We start from the raw sequence: 18,262 nt of genomic DNA, 5'->3' as shown, positions 1-18,262 counted from the left end.
GTGATATGTGGAACAGTTTCAGTTGTACAGTCCAGTCTTGCCCCAAACACCAGAGGTTCCTCCAGCAGCCAATGCACTGACTCGGCCTTAGTGCGTCTGGACACCTTCATTATACTCCAAACCCTAAGAAGGCCTCTGTAAAATGGAGGTACTTCATCCCTAGAAATCTGGAAACTGTCAACCAAAAATAAAGCCTTCTTTAACTCTAATCCCAGACCTGCTGTAATACCAGACCTGCCACCCCTCTCCACACCACATGTTTCTGTCCATAAAGCAACCTTTGAATAAACTGAAACCGGAAAGCAGCAGCCCTACTAGCAACATGTATAAGACCTTGTCCCCCCCTCTTTTGACAAATACAAAACACTTTGTGGAACCCAAATATTTATCCTCAAAAAATCTACGATACTTGCCTTATATCTTGGTCAGAAGGCCAGACGAGGCTCTAAACATGACAACCGATACCGCAGCCAACACCATCTCCTCATCCTCCCTTCCACCATTCCAACCCCCCCTGGCAAAGCCATGATCCCATCTAGACCATTTCTCAAATCTGTAAAGCACAACTTCTTTCCAGATGTACCTTTGCAGAGGATATTCCCTTAACTTCTTGAGACTATATTAGTATTTTGATGTTTGGATGAAAAACTAGCCCAAATGAAACTGCCTAAAATCCAACCAGGAAGTGCAGTTATTTTCAAACCTCTCTGTTCCATTGCATGCCTACCCTCCATTTAATAATATATATGCCATTTAGCTGACGCTTTTATCCAAAGCGACTTACAGTCATGTGTGCATACATTCTACGTATGGGTGGTCCCGGGAATCGAACCCACTACCCTGGCGTTACAAGCGCCATGCTCTACCAACTGAGCCACAGAAGGACCACAAGGGATATCAACCAGATTCCTTTCCCTACGGCTTCCACAAGGTGTAGACATAATTTCAGGCCTTTATTCTGAAAAATGAGCTAGAATAATCACATTGCGTCAGTGGATGGCTGGGTGTCCCCAGATTTTTGCATGCGCGAGCAACTGGAGCGAGACCTTTTCTCTCTCTTTGCTATTGAAAAGGCTACCGTCCGGTTGAAATATTATCGATTATCGATAAAAACAACCTGATGATTGATTATAAAAAACGTATGACATGTTTCTACGAACTTTCCGGATGATATTTGGATTTTTCGTCTGCCCGCCGTGACCGGCACGAGCCTGTGGATTACTGAACAAAACGCGCCAACCAAATGGAGATTTTTGGATATAAAGAGAATCTTTATTGAACAAAATTAACATTTATTGTGTAACTGGGAGTCTCGTGAGTGCAAACATTCGAAGATCATCAAATGTAAGCGATTCATTTTATTGCTTTTCTGACTTTTGTAACCAATCTACTTTGCTGCTAGCTGTTTGTAATGTTTTGTCTGCTAGGAGAGCTGATTATATTTACACACATTATATTCAGGACTAGGATTAAAAAGAAAATTCATACATATACAGTAACATAATAGTATTCTGATTAGTCAGTCCTGATTGAAATGTATACATAATTAGTCATCATTGATAAAAATTCCCTTAACATATCCAACCTTTGATTAAATATTATACATCCAATCATACATGTAGTTATATTGAAATATTAAAAAGCATACTTCTATTTTTATTGGAAATATTTCTTGTTATGAAAATACCATCTAACATAATCCAATACTTGCAATCGAAATGACTGTTTTTAGGCCTACATCAGAATCATAACTCTTCTTATCAGGATTTTCGTTACAATCTTCATAAAAAAAACAGTCTAATATTGAAACAAGATACAACCTAACCTCCCTAAACATCAAAAATGGTCTCATCAAATATAAATTCCCCGCAAATGAAGGATCCAGATTCGTCCACTTGTTCTGTAGACATGCATTCAGCACTCCACAGATCAGAACCTGGAATCGGCCCGTACCTCACCATCTATTGTCATCGATTTCTCCAGAGTCCTGGAAATAAGGCCTCGTACACAGGGAATTAGACAACAGCCCCATAAAACTAAAACAGTCACACAGGTGAATGTAGCCCATAATACAGTGATCATAATATTTTTTTCACTTTCCAAACATACTATCAAACCAATTAGTCAGAGAAGTATCCACCCCAGAGTTTTCTGCCAAACCGTGAGCCAGGGTGGTCAAACCAGCTGAGGCTTCGGGCACTGATCCGTCCGGAGCTGTGTTATTTGGGATGTAAGCACAAACATGGTCCTGATAATCACGCATACTTCTCCCTTTTCAGCCAATAACATATCTAATGCAATTATATTCTGCCAAGCCATCAGGCTGGTTGCTTAAGTCTGTTCTGCAAAACCTTTAATAGCATCTCTGGTACAATTGGTAAAACGCTGTTGATTATAATAAATATAATTAATCCAGTCCACGTTCTTATTGAGAGTAGACCACCTGGAAATACTTAACTCTAATCCTGCTAGGATCTGATTTCTTGCTTTGAACTCATCTGGCACCTCCCTTGGAACCCCAATGTTATCAATATATACTTTGTCATCAAAAGATCCAGATGGAGTACCTCTTTTCTCCCGTTTGGCTAAACTTCATGTCTTGGTGTTGAATGAGTGTGAAAGGCATTGCCACATGTACAAGGGAGCATAATCCTGTCCAATCTGTCAGTAAAACCTCGCCCTGACATCATTTCCCAAGAGTACTGTACCGGGCCAAACGGTAATAATCTCCTCCGGTCACTGTAAAGGGAGGAAGTCTTGATTTAAGGGGAACCTGGGGATATAAATAGTGCAATCAATACAACTGTCATTATCTGGCATTCCTGCTTTCGTGAACAGCTTTACCATACCGGCCTAAACTCCTCTACCCAGAACCATACTAGGGTGTCGACCAAGACCTGGTCATATCCATACCACAACCCTAGATCCTCCTTCATTTTTGTTTAAAGGGTTAGGTGTATCTTTATGCAATACATCCCTCTCTCCTGATTACAATCAAAAACTCTCACCTTCGCTATATTCTACCTTCTTCCATACTGGGTGAGTGGATTCATATAGCCCCCATATAGCCCTCTCTCTCCAAATGAGCTATGACCTGTGTCCACGATCAATGTGGGAACCTGCACCGATATATGCCATAATGGCTCAGAGTCCTAGACTGCCATGTAGTTAGAGACTCCATTTTGGTCTACATAAAATTCCATTGAGAGATCCTTCCCAACCTCTACTCTAACTTCCTGTCTACCCAGATCTAGGGATCTCTTATGCTTATTTTGGAACAAAATCCTCATCGTCTAAACCATGGGTCAAATTACCACTCTCCGCATAATTTGATATACAGAAGAATATACATAACTGTCTTATGTTTTATATTATCTTGTTTTGATATTGTCAATTTAATTGGACGTGCTGTATCAGGAATATGTCACCCATGATAAGACAGCTCAGACGAACAGCTTCCATGTGAAACCCCACCCTCTCCCCGAGAACACATCACTAGCAAGAGCCAGACACATCTTCACTTCTATGAACAAAAACAGGGGTGATAGGACAGGTAGGATTACTTCATTTGAGAGATGGCCTCCGGAATTCTGTTAATTCCAGTTCTCCTCTCGAACACCGTTTATTGTTCGACAGTGTCAGGGTGTCTTACCCTCCCGCCGTGTGACATGAATCCGGGTAGCTCTTTCAGCTATCTGTCACCAGGAGTCCTTGGTATGGTCTCCCCAACAAGCCTCTGGGACTGGATTGAGTGACTTCACCTGTAGTTCACCTGTAATGCATAAAATCCTGGACATACAGGCTTGGTTAACAACTAGTTTCTCATATGTTTTATCTGATTATATCTTTAATTTATATACCTATTTGTTAGCTAAAAAACTTTTTTTTAAATTATTAGTTTCTTATCCAATAGACCACTAACTTACCCACCCCCCCTTTTGATACCTGGCTCTGCCCAGGTAACAACCTTATATACCCTAAATAATGACTTAGGTAGGATTAGTAAATTATCCTTATTTTCTGACATTATCATGTACGTCCAATTCTCCCTTGGGCATCCATTCATATCAATCCTGTATCAATTCTCTGTCCAGTGTCTTATCTAGTTTATGAAGTATCTGTGCTATTTATATATGTTCTTAAATATATATATTTACCCATTTCAACAGTAATTCCTTTCTCTCCTATCTCTCAAAATACCACTAAGCGTCTCACTGTTTGACTATCTAAAATCATTGATTTAAGAAAAAACATGTCTATGAGTGTTTTTTCTCTAAAGTCCTTACATTTCCTTAATCAATCTATCTTAATCCTTACAATAATCCTAAATCACCACAGATGTCCTATATTCCTATATTCCTGTCAAATTTAATAATATTTAATATACCTCCTAATGGTTAACCAGAGCCTGAACAAATGCAAACCATATCGAAATCCTTCCTACACTTTACAAGCTCTTTCCTTCAGGGATCCTCAGTATTCTATCTGACAATAACATGCATTTAATATATGTTGCATAGCAATAGCCTAATCCAATCCAAATAAACGCCACAAATCTTATGATGCCCACCTAGCGTATCAGCTGCTAGTTTTTAGCATCTTTCCTGACTATCCTGGCGACTCTCGAATTAACAATTTTCTCCGTTACCCCCCCAGTCACAACATCATTTCAGTGGCGACCAAAAGTGCTTTGCGAGGGACATCATCAATAAGCGCTCAACCTCGGCAATGAATTGTAAATAATTGTTGTTCGATAAACCAAACCTAATATATCACATCTGTTCAAATCTTGAATTATAATTTACAACACCAACCAATATCTCTAAATTCGCTAATTTTATCAAACATTTCGATGGACATAAATCGTAATTGTTTTTTCGTTGTTTTTTTAGAATTCATTTTGATTTAAATAACTGTCTCGTCTTTGACTTAGCATTTTAATTACGACTCTATTCCCAATACGTTATTCACTTGTCTAATTAAAACTCCTAATAATCCATATGTGAGTGTACCCCTTTAAAATACCTTGTCTCCGGGAACAGGGAAATCCCCTTTACCCAAACGTTTACTACAACAACGAAACCTAATAATTCTGATAATCCCTTCACATCATTTGTTTTAAATCTCTCGATGTTTCATGTAACTCATTCAGTCTACCTTCAAATTGTCGTCCCAAAATATTTCATACACTGCCATACACTCAAACCACTGTGATTGACGTGCACTGTCCCTTTAAGATAAGACATTTTATTTGTTCCCCGCAATGAGAACGGAAAACAGATAATGTTTAGAATACGTTACTTTTTGTTTGAATTCACTGGCGTTAACTTAACCAAAAATCAATACTCTGAAAAACAATCACAACTTTTTACGATTAAACTATTCTTCCCTATTTTATAGTCCAAAACGTTGCACTATATAGCCCATTGAGTGTCTAGCAATTCCGTTGCTGGCTGTAGCATCTTTTCAGAAAAGGACGCCACAAATCTGCCTGCCTCTGTAAAATATATATTCCCTATTCAGATTGAGTTCAGTTTTAAATTCTAATTATCAGAGTAAAACCAACCAAACTTCTCAACTTTCTATACCCTAACATTTTAACGCCCCATGTTTTGTGCTAAATGTATCGTACGTCAGTCGATACATAAAGCGCTATGACATCCGGATAGCACGAAATTGTATCGTATCTCTCCGTTATTCCCTACATTTAACTTTAGGTGACTTTCTCTTCTATGATACATTTATTTAAATACAACTCCCGTCTCAATACATTATTCCACCAGATCATTTTGGGCAAAATAGTGTATTACATCGAAATTGTCTCGCCATTATTTTTAATGACTTCTTTTTTTCAATTCTATCTAAAACACATAATAAACGTTCATTTCAAATCTTTTACAAACACTGGCGACCGTATTTTTCAGGCAAAACATGCAAATAGGTCAATTACAATCTAAAATCAATTTTAGTCAACCGCCTCGGCCGGAAACCGAACGGTGGATTGCCATTGGTGAGACTGCTGCGCTCACCACTATACTACCAACCCTGGAACTGACTAAGATTCTCCGCAAATAGACCCATCTTCTCTGTTTAAATGTGTAACTCCGACATTTAGACAACAGAAAATAACCCCAATTTAGATGCCCAAAGTTTTCCCTCAGTTAGAATTCTCGTTAATCTCGTTCCCTTTGTATCATTATTTTTAATGACTTCTTTTTTCAATTCAATCTAAACAACATACTAAACGTTCAGTTCATATCTTATACAAACACTAGCGACCGTATTTTTTCAGGCAAAACATACAAATACATGAATTATAATCTAAAATCAATTTTAGTCTATCGGTTTCAAAGCTGAAATAAGTACCTAGTTGTCACGCTATTAAAATTATTGTGTTTCCCCGCCAATAATTATATTATTACAATTGTCTGTAGTCGCAAACTTCGACACCGAGAATTCTCAGAAAATCGTCCTAATTTAAAACCCTTCCTGACTATATTAGTAATATCAGCTTCTATTCAGGTTCTTTGTCTGAGTCAAATTTTGGACGCCTCCCTTCCATTCCCTTTCTTCTCCCTTTCTTCTTCTAGTAACGGTAATCTTAGTTCCGGCACCTCCTTTGAGGAATGTCTACCCATCCTTAATCCTTACCGTTACTAGTAGCTATGGTATTTAATCACTTATCTATGCCTTTCTATATTTAATGTTTCTATGTGCGTGTCTTTCTACGAATTTACAATTTACCGTTACTTAATTACTTTATTATGTGTGTGTCTCTTTAAAAATAGTCAGTATGTATTTTCCTTCCTGTGAACCACGTCTATAGAAGACTTTTGATCAGACATTACATTTCACCCATAGGATATTAGTTTTGGGACTTTCAACGTTTATATGTCATATCTCACTACTCTAGAATAAGTTAACCTCTCCTTTTTGGATATTAATTTCTTTCAGCATCGTACAGGTTCAATTATTCTGTTCGCCTAGAATTCTTCTCACCAAGCCTAATTTATCCTCACCTGTTATATATATATCTTATCTGCTACTTCTTGATAGTCAGACTACTTCCCATATACAGATAGACTCAGGTTCAAACTTTATTTAGGTATGTTTTTTGAATTAATGGCTATCCTATTTGTACGGAACAAGCGTCCTAATTCTCTAATGCGTACTATATCTCTCCTTAATTACATTCTGGCTTGCAAAACCAGGATTTATTAAGCTCTAGTTTATTTATGGTAGTGCACCTTACCACAGGTCAATTTCAGACCTGTTTCCTTCGTATCGATTTAGGTTAAAACCCAAGGTAGAAACCCATTGTATTTGTTCAGAATATTCAAGCACCTATTATTGATCAAATCCAACTCCTTTATAACATTTTAATCAATAAATATCCTAAATAATCCCTCCCAAATTTGAGAATAAAGGCTACTGACCTGCTGCCGACTGGGAAAAGCACTGTTCGTTTGGATCTGTCACCATACGTCTGTAGTGTATACCAGCCTGTTTTTAACCTCAATCCAGAAGCCAGGTCTTTTTAATAACGGGCACGATTTTTCCGGCGTACGACCTCCAGATGGCAGGGACGGATTTTTAGATCCCGGCGTCGAAGGACCAATTGTTGAAGGAATTTAATTCCTCTGTTTTAATTCCCAATTAAAATGAAACACTCTGTCAATTCATAAGAATTTGTAAGACACTTATTTTATAGGAATGGACAGAGCCCGGTCTTAAAAGTCAAGATACATCCTTTATTCAAGAGAGTACTGCCACAATAGAGGTTACCACAGGTTATAAACTGAAAATGGCGTTCTTAGTTCCATCCCCAATCCGTGCTATATCCGTTCCAGTACAAAGGCTGTCTCTCCAGCCTTTCCACATCCGCCTCCCTACCAATTTAATATAATTTGTGACTCAAGATGCTCTAGATAAGCATTCAAATATCAGTCTGAAGATTTGTACCAAGGAACAGACAGTCATTGTTCTAACTTTTGCCCACGTTCACACACATTCTTTTCAGTACTGGGATCAAGAAAGAAAATTCATACATATACAGTAACATTTAGTATTCTGATTAGTACATCCTGATTTAAATGTATACATAATTAGTCATTATATATAAAAATTCCCTTAATATCCTACAGCCAATTTTTACTTTGCAGCTGGGGCTAGGGGGCACAAGGAGTTCCCTAAACGGAACACCCCCTCCCATTCCGCTGAAAAAATGTTCTTTAGAAATATTTAACAAGTCCAATACAGCAAATGAAAGATAAACATCTTGTTAATCTACCCATCGTGTCCGATTTTTAAAATGTTTTACAGTGAAAACACAACATATATTTATGTTAGATGACCACCAAATTCAAAAACACACACAGCGATTTGTCACAGTCACAAAAGCATAAATATAGATAAAATGAATCACTAACCTTTGATTATCTCCATCAGAGGACACTCATAGGACATCATGTTATACATGTATTGTGTGTTTTGTTCGATAATGTGCATATATATATATAAAGGATCTCAGTTTACATTGGCGCGTTACGTGCAGTAATGTTTTGATTCCAAAACATCCGGTAATTTTGCAGAAATACTCACAATAAACATTGATAAAAGATGCAAGTGTGATTCACAGAATTAAAGATAAACGTATCCTCTATGCAACCGTTGTGTCAGATTTAAAACAAACTGTACGGAAAAATAATAATCTGAGAACGGCGCTCAGAACCCAAAGAAATAGCCGGCATTTTGGCGTCAACAGAAGCTACAAAAAACACTATAAATATTCACTTGCCTTTGAATATCTTCATCAGAAGGCAGTTCCAGGAATCCCAGTTCGACAATAAATTACTGATTTGTTCCATAAAGTTCCAAAAAGCCCATAATTTAGCCACTTGTTGTTAGCTTGCTCAGCCCAGCATTCAACCCTCAAAAAGTACGAGCAATTCCTCCAGACAAAAACTCAAAAAGTTCCATTACAGGTCGTAGAAACAAGTCAAATGATGTATGCAATCCATATTTAGGATGTTTTAAACATTAATCAGCTATAAGGTTCCAACTGGAGAATTTCATTGTCTGAAGAAAAGCATAGGAACGGGAGGACACTCTCTCGTGACCGCGCGTAACGAGACCGAGGCTTTCTGCCAGACCACACACTCAAAGAGCTATTATGTGCCCCCCCTATATAGTACAATCATACAACCAGAATCTAAAGACGGTGACATCTTGTGGAAACCATAGGAAGTGAATGCAAATCCATATCTAAGATGGACAACCAATGGCACTGTTTTCTAAATTGAGTTCTCACTTCCTGTTTGGATTTCTTCTTAGGTTTTTGTCTGCCATATGAGTTCTGTTATACTCACATACATATTTCAAACAGTTTTAGAAACTTCAGAGTGTTTTCTATCCACCAGCAATACTATTATGCATATATTCCCATCTGGGACTGAGTAGGAGGCCGTTTACTCTGGGCACTCCTTTCATCCAAAAGTGAAAATACTGCCCCCTAGCCTCAACAGGTTCTAAATATCTGGAGGAAATCACACAGTTCTGCCTCCATGTCAAGATTCATGACAAACATCAACCTGCAACTGGGAGAAGGCAATGTAAAATCAAAAACGAAATTGTTTTCACAATTAACATGCCTTTTCTTGTTTCAATGTTTTATTATGAAAAATACAATATCTTCTTGTATACTTTTACAACTAAATACACTAAAATCACATTTTATTTGTCACATACACATGGTTAGCAGATGTTAATGCGAGTTTAGCAAAATGCTTGTGCTTCTAGTTCCGACAATGCAGTAATAACCAACGAGTAATCTAACCTAACGATTTCACAACAATTACCTTATATACACAAGTGTAAAGGGATAAAGAATATGTACATAAACATACATGAATGAGTGATGGTACAGAACGGCATAGGCAAGATGCAGTAGATGGTATCGAGTACAGTATATACATATGAGATGAGTAATGTAGGGTATGTAAACATTATATTAGGTGGCATTGTAAAGTGGCTAGTGATGCATTTTTTCCCATCAATTACCATCAATTTCCATTATTAAAGTGGCTGGAGTTGAGTCAGTATGTTGGCAGCAGCCACTCAATGTAAGGACTTTAGAGAAAATCCGCTCATAGACATGTTTTTTCTAAAAGAAAATCCATGAGTTTAGATAAAGCCAAACAGTGAGACATGTAGTTCAAATTTGGGAACATGAGAAACAGAGCCACAGGCAGACAGAAGAGCCCTCCCCCGCACTGCAGAGACCTTGAAGGTTGGAGAGCAGAAAAGTTTTAGAAGGGGAGCCAGGACGAGCAAAGATAACATAGTGTGTAGATAACAGTTACTGAGTGGAGACAAAAGCGAGAATTGGACATGTGGAAAATGAAAGGGACACTCCTAAATGATAATGTCAGACATAAGGATAATATACTAAATCTTACCTAAGTCATTGTTTAAAAATAAGGCAAGGTTGTTACCTGGGCAGAGCCAGGTAACAAAGGGGGGATGGGTAAATAGTGTTCTAGAATAGGATGTGACCTACGGGATAATTAACTAATAAAAACATTTTTTTAGCTAATAAACAGAACGAATAAGAAACTGTTTTATTAACCAAACCTGTACGTCCAAGATTTTATGCACTACAGGTGAAATACAGGTGAAGTCACTCAATCCAGTCCCATAGGCCTGGTGGTGGGATCATTCCAAGTACTACTGGTGACTGCCTTCGCTGTGAGATTAGCCGAAAGAGCTACCTGGGTGCATATCACACATTGTAAGAGGGTAAGGCTCACTAACAATGTCGAACAATCACAGGAGTAGGAGAGGAACCGTGACCCATATGGAACGGGGGTCAAACTCCTTCTGAAGATTCCCTATACCCGACCTTTCCCCAGCTGTGAGCGTTCATAGAAGTGAAGTGATGGCTTGGCCTCTGGCTGTTGATATGTTCTCGGGGAGAGGGTGGGGCTTCACGTGTGCGCTGACCGTCCTGAGCTGTTTTATTGTGGGGGCCATATTCCGGATTCACCATGATCCCCCGGAGAGTGCCAAAGAGGATAATTTTACTCATGTGCTAGATGAGGGAAATGGGATGTTACCAAAGATTCTCAAAAGGTCACTGAAACAAAACAGTAAGGAAGTGAGGGTGGAATTGGGCAAGGATCTCTCAGTAGAATTTTGTGTAGACCAATTGGGGTCATTCACTCCTTGGCAGTCTAGAACCATGGGACTCTATGGGAAGTATTTGTGTAAATCACCGTGTAAGTCGTGGAGCCAGGTCATAGCTCACACTGAAAGGGATGGCTACGTAAACCCATACACTCAATTTGGGACCAGGTGGAGTATAGTAAGGGTTGGCGTTTTGGACTGTGTTCCCGAGCAGAGGAAGTATTGTATAAAGGTGCGAATTAACATTTAGGCGGTCAATACTCAGGACTTCGGGTTATGGTATGTGGGCTTCGACCAGTTTTCAACTGATACTATGGTACCGTTCCAGGTGGCAGAAGTTAGAGTCGATAAGGAGAATATGATTGGCCGAAGTTCAACCAATCCCTCTAACACAACGGCTATTCCTAGTGTAATCATCCAGGGTAAAGGACCAGTACGAATAGTTCAGACCAAATACCTTAAAGAAGTTATAGAGGTGGAGACTGGGTTTGGGGAGTCCAAGTTATGGTTGGAATGGATTCAATATACGGCCAGATCAGTGGCTAAAGAAGAATGTTATGCCTGTGCAAACGCAAAACCCCAGTTAACAACCATCCCTTTCCCACTGAACGGAATTAATTCCCCTAAGGGAATGGCATGTATGGTAAAGCTGTTCATGAAAGCAGGAATGCCAGATAATGACAGTTGTATTGATTTGCACTATTTATATCCCCAGGTTCCATTTAAATCAAGACTTCCTCCCTTTACCGTGACAAGAGGAGAATATTACTGTTTGGCCAGATACAGTACACATGGGAAATACGTGGGGGAAGTTAGTACTTGCAATAGGACAGAGAATATTACCACTGACGAGACCATGTCTGATTTGACAGGCTGGTTGAACTCTGGGGATTTCAATATGTTGAAGTGGGCCAGGGCGGACATCTGGTGGTTGTGCGGGGGAATGAGTTTGTGGCCAGTATTGCCGACTGATTGGACTGGACTATGTGCCCTAGTACATTTAGGAATGCCTTTTACACTCATACAACACCAAGACATGAAGTTAGCCAAACGAGAGAGAAGAGATGCTCCATCTGGGTCTTTTGACGACAGAGTATATATTGATAACATTGGGGTTCCACGAGGTGTGCCAGATGAGTTCAAGGCAATAAATCAGATACTAGCAGGATTAGAGTCAAGCATTTTCTGGTGGTCTACTCTCAATAAGAATGTAGACTGGATTAATTATATTTATTATAATCAACAGCGCTTCATCAATTATTCTAGAGATGCGATTAAAGGGTTGGCAGAACAGACTGAAGCAACCAGCCTGATGGCTTGGCAGAATAGAATTGCATTGGATATGTTATTGGCTGAAAAGGGAGGAGTATGTGTGATCTTCGGGAACATGTGTTGTACTTTCATCCCGAATAACACAGCTCCGGATGGATCTGTGACCAAAGCCTTAGCTGGTTTGACCACCCTGGCTCACGAGTTGGCAGAAAACTCTGGGGTGGATACTTCCCTGACTAATTGGTTTGATAGTATGTTTGGAAAATGGAAAAATGTTATAATCACTGTGTTATGGGCGGCATCCACCTGCATGACTGTTTTAATTTTATGCGGCTGTTGTCTAATTCCCTGTGTGCGAGGCCTTGTTTCCAGGACTCTGGAGAGATCAATGACACTACAGATGGTGCGTTATGGGCCGATTCCAGGAGGAAATTATAGTTGAAATGATTAATTATGTATACATTATTGATTAGAACCATTTATTCTAATATTATTATGTTATGGTATGAAAAGTATGGGTTCTTGGTTATTGGCTGTTACTGAAAATGTAAGCAGAACGAATTAATTGTCTGTGCCTCTCGGGAAGTTTAACGGGAAAGATGCTATAGCTTTTCAGACAGATAAGAAATGTTTGGGTGGTGTTCCATTAGTGGAGAAAAGTATATATTTTAGACAGTTTGGAATGTAGTTTTATGGGGGGAGTAGAAGGAGAGTTCCAGACCTAAAAACAATGGGCTCTTGTAGGAATCGAAGAGAGGGTGGGAAACTGATGATGTCATTTTCATTTTATAACCTGTGGAAATATGTGTATGCGTTTAGTACTCTCTTGAAATAAACACTCTTACCTGGCTTTTAAGACTGGTCTCGATCTACTTCATGCATAATTAATGAACTTACACCTCATTAATGAATTAGAAACAAGTGCGAATTTGGTTTTGGCTACAAAATACATAGGAATCTAGAATTCCTCAGCGATTTTTAACAGAATGTTCGAAAAAGTAGGGGGTAGGAGTAACAGGTTAATGAGCGAGGATGGGACATAGTCAAAATAACAATTTGTTCAGCACTTTTGAAATGTACAGCGACAGAATTCAGAACATGGGCTGTTCTTTGTGTTCTCCCTGTACACCAAGTCCGAACCAGAGGATAAATAAAGGGGACATATAAGTAGACAATGAAAGCTCTTCCAATATTCAATGATTACATTTCTCTAAAACAGGTTATAGGCTACATTTGCACCACCAAGTCTGAACAGCGAAATTAAGAGGGGTAAATAGAACAAATTCTTAGGGTGAGGCACATGGGCTACTAACATCTTACTACACAACATACACTTAGTATTACTTTTGTAGCTACAGTATACACATCTCCCTGGCATATTACATCATTTATGCAGCAGCGTAGAAGACAGTTTTGGACTCACATTGTTGTGCTGTGCTGTGCTGTGCTGTGCTGTGCTGTGCTGTGCTGTGCTGTGCTGTGCTGTGCTCACTTGAACAGGAAGGTGGCACGGTGGTCCTTTGTGGGAAAATGTTGTCATCAAATTCTGGCATTCTCTGGATTTATGGTGCTTTCAAAACAACTGGTAACTCCAAAAAAAACAAGATTAAATCACGATGACGTCATTGAGTTTCAGGTCATTTCTCTAGAAAGAGGCCAGATTTACAATTCAGAGTTGGATGACTGTTCAAAACTTATTTTCCCAGTCGGAGCTTGTTTATTCCCGACTTCCCAGTTGTCTTGAACTCACTGAATCAAGTTTTCGCAGTTCTGAATTAACAGTTGCCTTACTCAATAAATCAAAAAGGAAACCATGTTTGTATGCCGCTTTATTAATTCAATGATATATATAAAAAAATTACATTGTTTGCAAACGGATATGTGTCACGTATTAATGCCAAAATAACATGCAAAACAAGCAAGCCACCATTTTTGGGTGGGATTTGATTTATGTTGGTAAAGATTTGGTGCTCATAACAGCTCCACCTGCCCTGAATGATGGGTCGCCACTACACCCATAAGTGATTCGTTGAGAGCCCTGGAATAATGAGGCTGGTCGACCCCACACTCTTGAGTGTTGGGCCAAGAGCTCTGACATACAGAAACCAACAGAGGTCTCATATAGTAGACCTATAAATGCTTAGTCATGGCTGGTTCCACCACAACTGACTCAATGTGTCGAACCAACACATATTTAGTGGATGAGGTGGCCAACTAGTCAGAATCCTCTGTGTTCTCCTACGAGAACCAAGAACAGTTGGTTCTTAGAATAGAGGATGAGGTGGCCAACTAGTCAGAATCCTCTGTGTTCTCCTACGAGAACCAAGAACAGTTGGTTCTTAGAATAGAGGATGAGGTGGCCAACTAGTCAGAATCCTCTGTGTTCTCCTACGAGAACCAAGAACAGTTGGTTCTTAGAATAGAGGATGAGGTGGCCAACTAGTCAGAATCCTCTGTGTTCTCCTACGAGAACCAAGAACAGTTGGTTCTTAGAATAGAGGATGAGGTGGCCAACTAGTCAGAATCCTCTGTGTTCTCCTAAGAACCAAGAACAGTTGGTTCTTAGAATAGAGGATGAGGTGGCCAACTAGTCAGAATCCTCTGTGTTCTCCTACGAGAACCAAGAACAGTTGGTTCTTAGAATAGAGGATGAGGTGGCCAACTAGTCAGAATCCTCTGTGTTCTCCTACGAGAACCAAGAACAGTAGAATAGAGGTTCTTAGAAGAATCCTCTGTGTTCTCCTACGAGAACCAAGAACAGTGAGAATAGAGGATGAGGTGGCCAACTAGTCAGAATCCTCTGTGTTCTCCTACGAGAACCAAGAACAGTTGGTTCTTAGAATAGAGGATGAGGTGGCCAACTAGTCAGAATCCTCTGTGTTCTCCTACGAGTACCAAGAACAGTTGGTTCTTAGAATAGAGGATGAGGTGGCCAACTAGTCAGAGTCCTCTGTGTTCTCCTACGAGAACCAAGAACAGTTGGTTCTTAGAATAGAGGATGAGGTGGCCAACTAGTCAGAATCCTCTGTGTTCTCCTACGAGAACCAAGAACAGTTGGTTCTTAGAATAGAGGATGAGGTGGCCAACTAGTCAGAATCCTCTGTGTTCTCCTACGAGAACCAAGAACAGTTGGTTCTTAGAATAGAGGATGAGGTGGCCAACTAGTCAGAATCCTCTGTGTTCTCCTACGAGAACCAAGAACAGTTGGTTCTTAGAATAGAGGATGAGGAGAGACTTTGTTCGGAACAGACAAGATGTGCACAGCCGTGGTGAATTAGGTACAGATTTATGTGAAAACAGCAATTTACACAACCAGAGTAACACTATTGTACACACCTATCATTTATATTAACCTTAAAGTAATGCTACTACATATTTTTCATACCAAACACCCTGGATAGAGAGGTTAACACACTAGAGAGATATTCTACATTGTTGCTCCAGTGTCTTACTGAACATGACCCTGATTAGAGTGAAACATCATGTTGTGTTTGACACAGAGACACTGAGTCACCATCATACCAAATATGAATCCCTGGATATAGGGGCTCAGTGAATGTGGAGGTGAATGTGATCAGGTGGGTCAGTGTGTCAGAGTAGACTCTGTAGAAGGACAGAGTGCCGGCTGGCCAGTCCAGATACACTCCTACTCTGTGGGGGCTGGAGGAGGGGACGTCTATGGTAGTGGGATTATTATTGTGCCAGGCAATGTAACTGTTGTCAGAGCAGTTCAGACTCCAGGACTTGTCATTCCATCCAAGATAACAGTCCTTAACCCCTCCTCTCCTTCTGATTCCTTTATATGTCACTCCTATATCAGCCCTTCTCCCACTCCACTCTACCTCCCAGTAACAGCGCCCAGTCAGACCCTCTCTACACAGCACCTGTCCACAGTCCTCAAATCTCTCTGGGTGATCAGGATACGGCTGCTCCTCTGTCCTACATGTCACCTTTCTGTTCTCCTCAGACAGAGAGAGGAGTCTGTTTACTGTGTTTAGGTCCAGTGTGAGATCACAGACATCTGATGGATGAAACCAGACACAATATTAGAAATCATCATCATTCACATTAGAATGTTAACTCACTTTTCACTAATTCATTTAATGTAGATGTTTCTAGGTATCAAAAGGAGAAGTTAAGGTAACTTGAGACTTGTTGAAGGATCATATGTTACACAGTATGGTAATATAAAACACACTTATTCACATTAATTACACACACACACACACATATGCATGCATGAACAAAAACAGACATTCCTTACTTAACACGGACACGCCACACACACACACACACACACACACACACACACACACACACACACACACACACTGTCAAATCAACTCTTTGTACACGTTGGTGTCCCTGATTTCTGCTTCTGTAGAACTACAGCTGATATTTAATATGACCAAGTAAGTAATGATGGTGGTCTTTGACTTAACTTGAATTAAGACTTATTCTTAGTAACATTCAGTCAACACTCACATTTTCTAAGCCCAGGTTTCATTGTGTACTCTCCACCATGTTCCACACTGTAGCAGAAGAACAGACAGTCATTGAGTGATACACGGGACATAACACATTCAGCATATACCTTTGTCCAAGTGGTGGTAAGAATGTTTGTCTTAACTATCCTGATAAGTCAAACATGTCTGATATGAACATTGACATAAACCCTCTACATACTTGAGTTTCTCCAGTCTGCAGTGTGGATCCTCCAGTCTAGCAGAGAGCAGTCTGACTCCTGAGTCTCCTGGGTGATTGTAGCTCAGGTCCAGCTCTCTCAGGTGTGAGGGGTTTGACCTCAGAGCTGAGACCAGAGAAGCACAGCCTTCCTCTGTGACTAGACAGCGTGACAGCCTGCAAAGAGTCAAATCATATTAAAACCACACTGTTATTCTTTGGTGGTGAAAATGGAGAGGCAGTACATTTGTTTCTAAATGTGCAGATACATCAGTGTCCTGAAACCGTCCATATCTATTCATAAATTAATGTTTCATTATTATAAATAACAAATGATCAGGGTAAAGATAGAAAAATGTAAAAAAGTATTGCCTGCAGATAGAAACATGTATAGTACAAATATTATAGTAGACTGACCAGACCAGTTTAAAAAGCAGTATCAGTCAGAAGACAGACAGTGAGGTATCAGATTTAGATTGTATTGAGTATACAGTCCACACCATATCTATTTAGACAGTGAGGTATCAGATTTAGATTGTATTGAGTATACAGTCCACACCATATCTATTTAGACAGTGAGGTATCAGATTTAGATTGTATTGAGTATACAGTCCACACCATATCTATTTAGACAGTGAGGTATCAGATTTAGATTGTATTGAGTATACAGTCCACACCATATCTATTTAGACAGTGAGGTATCAGATTTAGATTGTATTGAGTATACAGTCCACACCATATCTATTTAGACAGTGAGGTATCAGATTTAGATTGTATTGAGTATTCAGTCCACATCATATCTATTTAGACAGTGAGGTATCAGATTTAGATTGTATTGAGTATTCAGTCCACATCATAGTGTAAGTATTTGTTTATCTAAGTGAGTAGATAACATGTTTCTAAACAATAATACATGAATCCTGAATGTCTTTTGATTCAGAAAGATAATATAATAATGAGTGAGAGAATAACAGAGGCTACAACAAAACATGCTAACCTCTCACCATTACCAATAACAGAGACTACAACAAAACATGCTAACCTCTCACCATTACAATAACAGAGACTACAACAAAACATGCTAACCTCTCACCATTACCATAACAGAGGCTACCAAAACATA

General features: G+C 39.4%; 1 protein-coding gene and 1 long non-coding RNA gene across 13 annotated transcripts in view; one reads left to right on the top strand and one right to left on the bottom strand.

Moving 5' to 3' along the window:
• Positions 1 to 14,812: 14,812 nt before the first annotated feature.
• On the top strand, positions 14,813 to 15,833 carry LOC127919308 (uncharacterized). 5 transcript variants are annotated; one of them, XR_008102526.1, is made up of 4 exons: positions 14,813 to 14,962; positions 15,036 to 15,110; positions 15,235 to 15,459; positions 15,685 to 15,833. It is a non-coding gene; the product is annotated as an uncharacterized LOC127919308 (long non-coding RNA). The 5 variants fall into 5 exon arrangements; XR_008102528.1 differs by having other exon boundaries at positions 15,235 to 15,384; positions 15,610 to 15,818; XR_008102525.1 differs by lacking the exon at positions 15,685 to 15,833 and adding an exon at positions 15,535 to 15,684 and having other exon boundaries at positions 15,235 to 15,384.
• The window catches only part of LOC127919307 (NLR family CARD domain-containing protein 3-like), a 45,663-nt gene continuing 43,127 nt past the window's right edge, over positions 15,727 to 18,262 (bottom strand). For all 8 annotated transcript variants that reach the window (XM_052502809.1, XM_052502813.1, XM_052502808.1 and 5 more), the window contains 3 exons: positions 17,143 to 17,316; positions 16,942 to 16,988; positions 15,727 to 16,477 (listed from right to left, as the gene is read on the bottom strand). In XM_052502809.1, coding sequence (XP_052358769.1) covers positions 15,924 to 16,477; positions 16,942 to 16,988; positions 17,143 to 17,316 — 775 coding nt within the window. In that variant the 3' untranslated portion in view covers positions 15,727 to 15,923. The remainder of the gene's footprint in view (positions 16,478 to 16,941; positions 16,989 to 17,142; positions 17,317 to 18,262) is intronic.

The sequence above is a fragment of the Oncorhynchus keta genome, unplaced genomic scaffold, assembly GCF_023373465.1.
Source record: "Oncorhynchus keta strain PuntledgeMale-10-30-2019 unplaced genomic scaffold, Oket_V2 Un_contig_16315_pilon_pilon, whole genome shotgun sequence".
In the NCBI taxonomy this organism is placed as follows: Eukaryota; Metazoa; Chordata; class Actinopteri; order Salmoniformes; family Salmonidae; genus Oncorhynchus; species Oncorhynchus keta.
Note: the sequence above shows the minus strand (reverse complement) of the source record. Positions and strands in the feature narration are given on the sequence as shown.